The 2,500-nt window shown below is 37.8% G+C and overlaps 1 protein-coding gene across 4 annotated transcripts in view; it reads right to left on the bottom strand.

Annotated features, from left to right (window-relative positions):
- LOC110065136 (uncharacterized) overlaps positions 1–2,500 on the bottom strand; it is a 34,704-nt gene that overhangs the window by 4,624 nt on the left and 27,580 nt on the right. For all 4 annotated transcript variants that reach the window (XM_089275972.1, XM_089275975.1, XM_089275973.1 and 1 more), the window contains 4 exons: positions 2,333–2,395; positions 1,402–1,618; positions 705–824; positions 37–183 (listed from right to left, as the gene is read on the bottom strand). In XM_089275972.1, coding sequence (XP_089132098.1) covers positions 37–183; positions 705–824; positions 1,402–1,618; positions 2,333–2,395 — 547 coding nt within the window. The remainder of the gene's footprint in view (positions 1–36; positions 184–704; positions 825–1,401; positions 1,619–2,332; positions 2,396–2,500) is intronic.

The raw sequence follows: 2,500 nt of genomic DNA, 5'->3' as shown, positions 1-2,500 counted from the left end.
TCTAATTGTTAATGAGAATTAAACAATACTACGTACGTGTTCGAAGCAGTCAAGGTTGCACAAGTGCGCGGTTTGCTTTAACGAGAGGATCAGTCCATCAAGAACATCTCTAGATATCTCTATGTCCTTTTTGCCAAGGAAATCTCCAATATTGACCGGAAAATGACAAGAAAATTCCCCTTTCTTTGAGATAAAAAAAAAGAAATTATGATAAGGTTAGAAAATACATCCAAAACTGAACAAGTCGAATAGGCTGACACAAGATTATTCACTTAAAATACACAGCAAGACTGCACCGTCTCTTATAATGGATAGTTTTGAAACATTGTCAGACTTCAGGCGATACTCTTATTATAATTATTCTATTTTATTGTCATTATTGTTAAGGTTATTACTGTACAACCGCAGTTGATTTGGTAGGGCAAAAAAACTCAATACTCAACCCAGGTCGGAAGAGCCTCAATGCCTAGCTAAGAGGTCCTGATTCCTAAAAGCTATTTGGGTGAACTCTGTTCGTGTTCTGTACACAGAGAAGCATGATTTTTTTATCTGTTCCTAAACAGTTGTTGTTGTTGTTGTTTTTTTAATGCATAAAGACAATTTTCCGCTACAGTTACGTGTCATTCAAACACCTTTTTTCTTCCTTCGAATGGTGATTTCAGGAGTTCTCCTTAGCGGATACTGTTAAACGTTTGGTCTCTAACCTTTCTTGAGAAGCAGAGCTCCTGACCCATCCTTGGAGTTTCATCAATTAACCATCTTGTGACGTTTGCAAACATATCACACGCAGCTTCTCTTGCTTCCTTTACCTGCTCGTAAGCTGTCTGTAATTAAAGTTTCATTTTAAAAATCCGAAATATTATTTTTTCCTACAGCTTACATTATTACAGACAGTACAACTGACGTCATAAAATGAGGAACCAATTCGTAGCCTCTGATGTACGCATGTCTTTGTTCAATAAAATTTTAAAATGTTGAATAGTTAGCAATGCACATTTATTGGTGAATTGAGGAAGTATTACACCCACTTGGAAGACGGTAATTAGTACGTCATTGTGGAGGTCTCAAAATTTTCCAAAAAATGTGAGGTCATTCGCGCTTTTTCTACGTTTTTTCCACTCAGAAATTTTGCAGTATTTGAAGGCCATCTTCTTCTTCTCCGCAAAGAGCCAACGATATCGCCAATTGCTACGTTTCACAAGCTCCTAATGTAAACGAAAAGGAGTACAGAGGTCATAAGTGCAAAGGGGAAGGAACTAATGTGATAATTTACGTTATTTCCTTTCTCCTTGCACTTTTTACCTCTGTACTCCTTTTCCTTTATTTGCTTGTTTGTTTGTCTGTTTGCTTTTTCGTCCCTGTTACGGTTTAGGGTCAAAATTTGGTTTAAAGGCATCTTACCACAAATATTATACAAGCTAATCTTGGATAGTAAATTTCCACGTCAGTCTCCTCCTCAGAGTGCAGAGTGGACTCGATGACGTCACACGCATCTATCCTTTCTCCGTCAAAGAAGTCACTGAAATCCTTCTCTATGTCAGTAGGTGTGTTAAATTCTAATGTATTCTCTACTCTTCTTTGGTCGTGTTTCAATCGCTTTTCAAAAGCAGAGGCCAGCCTTGAAGAAAATAAATGTAAGTAGCATGTTATTTTTTTTAAGCACACTACTAATGAGGCTGAATAGATGGGAACCTGGCTCAAGATGAAAAAGGTATTGTGATTGGTCCTGTAGAAATTGTACAAAAGAAAACCCATTTGTTTGGTTAATTGGGTCTCTTTTTGCTTCCTTGACCGAGAACAAATGCATTAATTTATTTGCCGAGCGTCGGTTTACTAAGAGCTTTATTGTGCTAGTTTGTTTGGTTCGTTTTGCATGGAGATATTGCTCAGGTTAACTAAATGTTGCGGAACACTGTCATCTCTTACGGTTGTCCCAGGAACAGATGAGTCTTGCTACACCACAGCATATTTGTCAAAAGTCAATACACCATGGTGATTGACTTTTCGTAATATAATGTTGGACAAGTTAAGCGAAAATGATACCAAACACATCTGCGCTTCATGTGACTAGGAAACTTTTACCATTCACATTTCCAGAAACTAAATAGTCCTACATACAAGTTATGCGCCGCTTAGAGTGGTAAACCAGGGAATATTCCACTTGTCAATTGTATTGTCGAGGTATTTACTTCGTATACACACGAGACCTACACGCAGCGCACTATGAGAAGGCTGGGTGTAATATCGCCGAGTAAACAACGGCTTTCTTGTATTCTGATTAGCTGTACTTTCTATGCCATGGTATCAAATATTTTTGACAACTGTACACCACCTTGCCGTCATTTCTTTTAATTCTTCTCGGAGAACCCTCAGCTCTTCATCCTTCTTTGTCAACCTTAAAAGACAAGTTACACTGTTTCTGTAGTCCGCTGTATCATAAATAAAGTTTATAGCCGCGTCCTCAGAAGGTGTTGAAAAGGATGAAACAATGAAATTAATC

This window comes from Orbicella faveolata, unplaced genomic scaffold, assembly GCF_042242905.1.
Source record: "Orbicella faveolata isolate gen_17 unplaced genomic scaffold, um_ofav_v1 contig_4, whole genome shotgun sequence".
Classification (NCBI taxonomy): Eukaryota; Metazoa; Cnidaria; class Anthozoa; order Scleractinia; family Merulinidae; genus Orbicella; species Orbicella faveolata.
The sequence above is the reverse complement of the archived record's forward strand: the minus strand, read 5'-3'. Positions and strand labels throughout refer to the sequence as shown.